The sequence below is a fragment of the Rhinopithecus bieti genome, unplaced genomic scaffold (assembly GCF_001698545.2).
Source record: "Rhinopithecus bieti isolate Rb0 unplaced genomic scaffold, ASM169854v2 repeat_26893, whole genome shotgun sequence".
Classification (NCBI taxonomy): domain Eukaryota; kingdom Metazoa; phylum Chordata; class Mammalia; order Primates; family Cercopithecidae; genus Rhinopithecus; species Rhinopithecus bieti.
In genome coordinates this window covers 311-1,826 of record NW_016838506.1, presented here as the reverse complement: position 1 = coordinate 1,826, position 1,516 = coordinate 311, and the positions used below count along the sequence as shown (strand labels likewise).

The window sequence follows — 1,516 nt, the reverse complement described above, 5'->3', positions numbered from 1 at the left end:
TCTGAGAGCCTCCAGCCTCCAGGCTCCTCCCTGAGAACCCAGATGACCCTGATTCCATCCATTTCTACCATGCCTGGGAGCTACAGCTGCATTTCTGCTGGCTGCTGCAAGGCTGGAGGTGGCCGTGAGCATTTTGAACATCTGGCGTGCCGTGTGGCCGCATCTGAGTCCAAGGCACTCTGTCCCCGACAGTCCCGCTTGAGATCCTTACCTGCCCAGAGTCCATGGCTTCAGCCAGCCTCTCGGGGCTCAGCTCCAAGGAGGCTCCTGGCCTTCTGACCCATGAGGCTAGCTCCTTCTGAAATGGGGTGGTAGGTGGGGTGGTTTGCGGAGCCCGGTGGGCAGCCGTGCCCTCCTGGCACCATCTTTGCACTCCTTACACAGAGCCGAGCGCTGGTCAGCGCCGTCACCTTCAGCTGCATGAGGCTGGCCTCAGCCAGGCTGGGGGGCTCCAGGAGGTCCCGCGACAGGTCCACACACCGCAGCATAGCGCCGAGGTTCCCCTCATACCAGACCTCACTGCCCAGCCAGCAGGCGTCAGGTCCCGACCTGCGAAGCCCCTTCCTGCGTCCTCCCAGCCTCCCTGGGCCCTGGCTCCCTACTCACCTGCTCTTGGCAGCAGAGTCCGGCTCCTCCTCAGTGGGCACTGCCAGCAGTGGTCGGAGGCTGAGGGTCCGCAGCTGCTGCACGCAGCCCCTCACCTCCTCTGCCGTCTCACCAGCCACAAACTGCCCATAAACGGATGCTCGGAGAAAGGCGCCTGAGAGCCGGGAGCCCAGGAGGAGTCCCTGAGACCAGGCCTGGAGCTGGGTGACAGAGAGCGAGGGCTCAGCGCCAGGCTATGGGGAGCCTCCAGGCTGGTCCTCGGGATCACTGCTCACCATCAGCCCGTGAGTGACCAGTGGGGGCCAGGCACACAGCCGGAGAACCAGCAAGGCCCGTGTCAGCTCTCCTGTGCCCTTGAGTTGGAAGGCACCACCATCAAAGCTCAGGGGCTGCCAGCCCCTCGCCAGGGGACCAGCTTGGGAACAGAGCAGGTAACAGGTCCGGAGCATCCTGGGTCCCTGGCTGCCTCCACACCAGGGAAGGTGCCCTGGAGGCAGCAGGTTCACCAACTGCCCCTTGCTCAGACTGGGGGCAGTGACTGATTAACTGGGCAAAGCCTCAGGATCACAGGCTCCTTGAGGGCAATTAATTATTAACAAATGGGGACAGAGTTCAGAGTAATGGTAACGGGAGGCGAACCCCAATAACAGCCCCAACAATCCTCAGCACAACAGCCTGCACTTACTAGGTAATCACCACCTGCTGGGGAAAACAGGGGCTCTAGAGCAAAGATCCCTGGGTTCAGGACATTGGGCTTTGTGATCCAGGATGAGCTACTTAACGGCTTTTGTAGCAATTGCTTCCTCCACCTCCCAAGTAGCTGGGAGGGTGATTTTTAATTGTTTTTTTGGTAGAGACAAAGTCTCACTGTGTTACCCAGGCTGGTCTTGAACCCCTGGACTCAAGCAGT

General features: G+C 60.5%; 1 protein-coding gene across 1 annotated transcript; it reads right to left on the bottom strand.

Moving 5' to 3' along the window:
• Positions 1–49: 49 nt before the first annotated feature.
• Positions 50–1,148, bottom strand: PRODH2 (proline dehydrogenase 2; the record flags this gene model as incomplete). Its single annotated transcript, XM_017865985.1, has 4 exons — positions 50–298; positions 381–519; positions 607–806; positions 882–1,148. Coding segments are annotated over 4 exons (840 nt in total), but the record flags the coding sequence as incomplete, so codon positions are not given.
• Between the last annotated feature and the right edge of the window lie 368 nt (positions 1,149–1,516).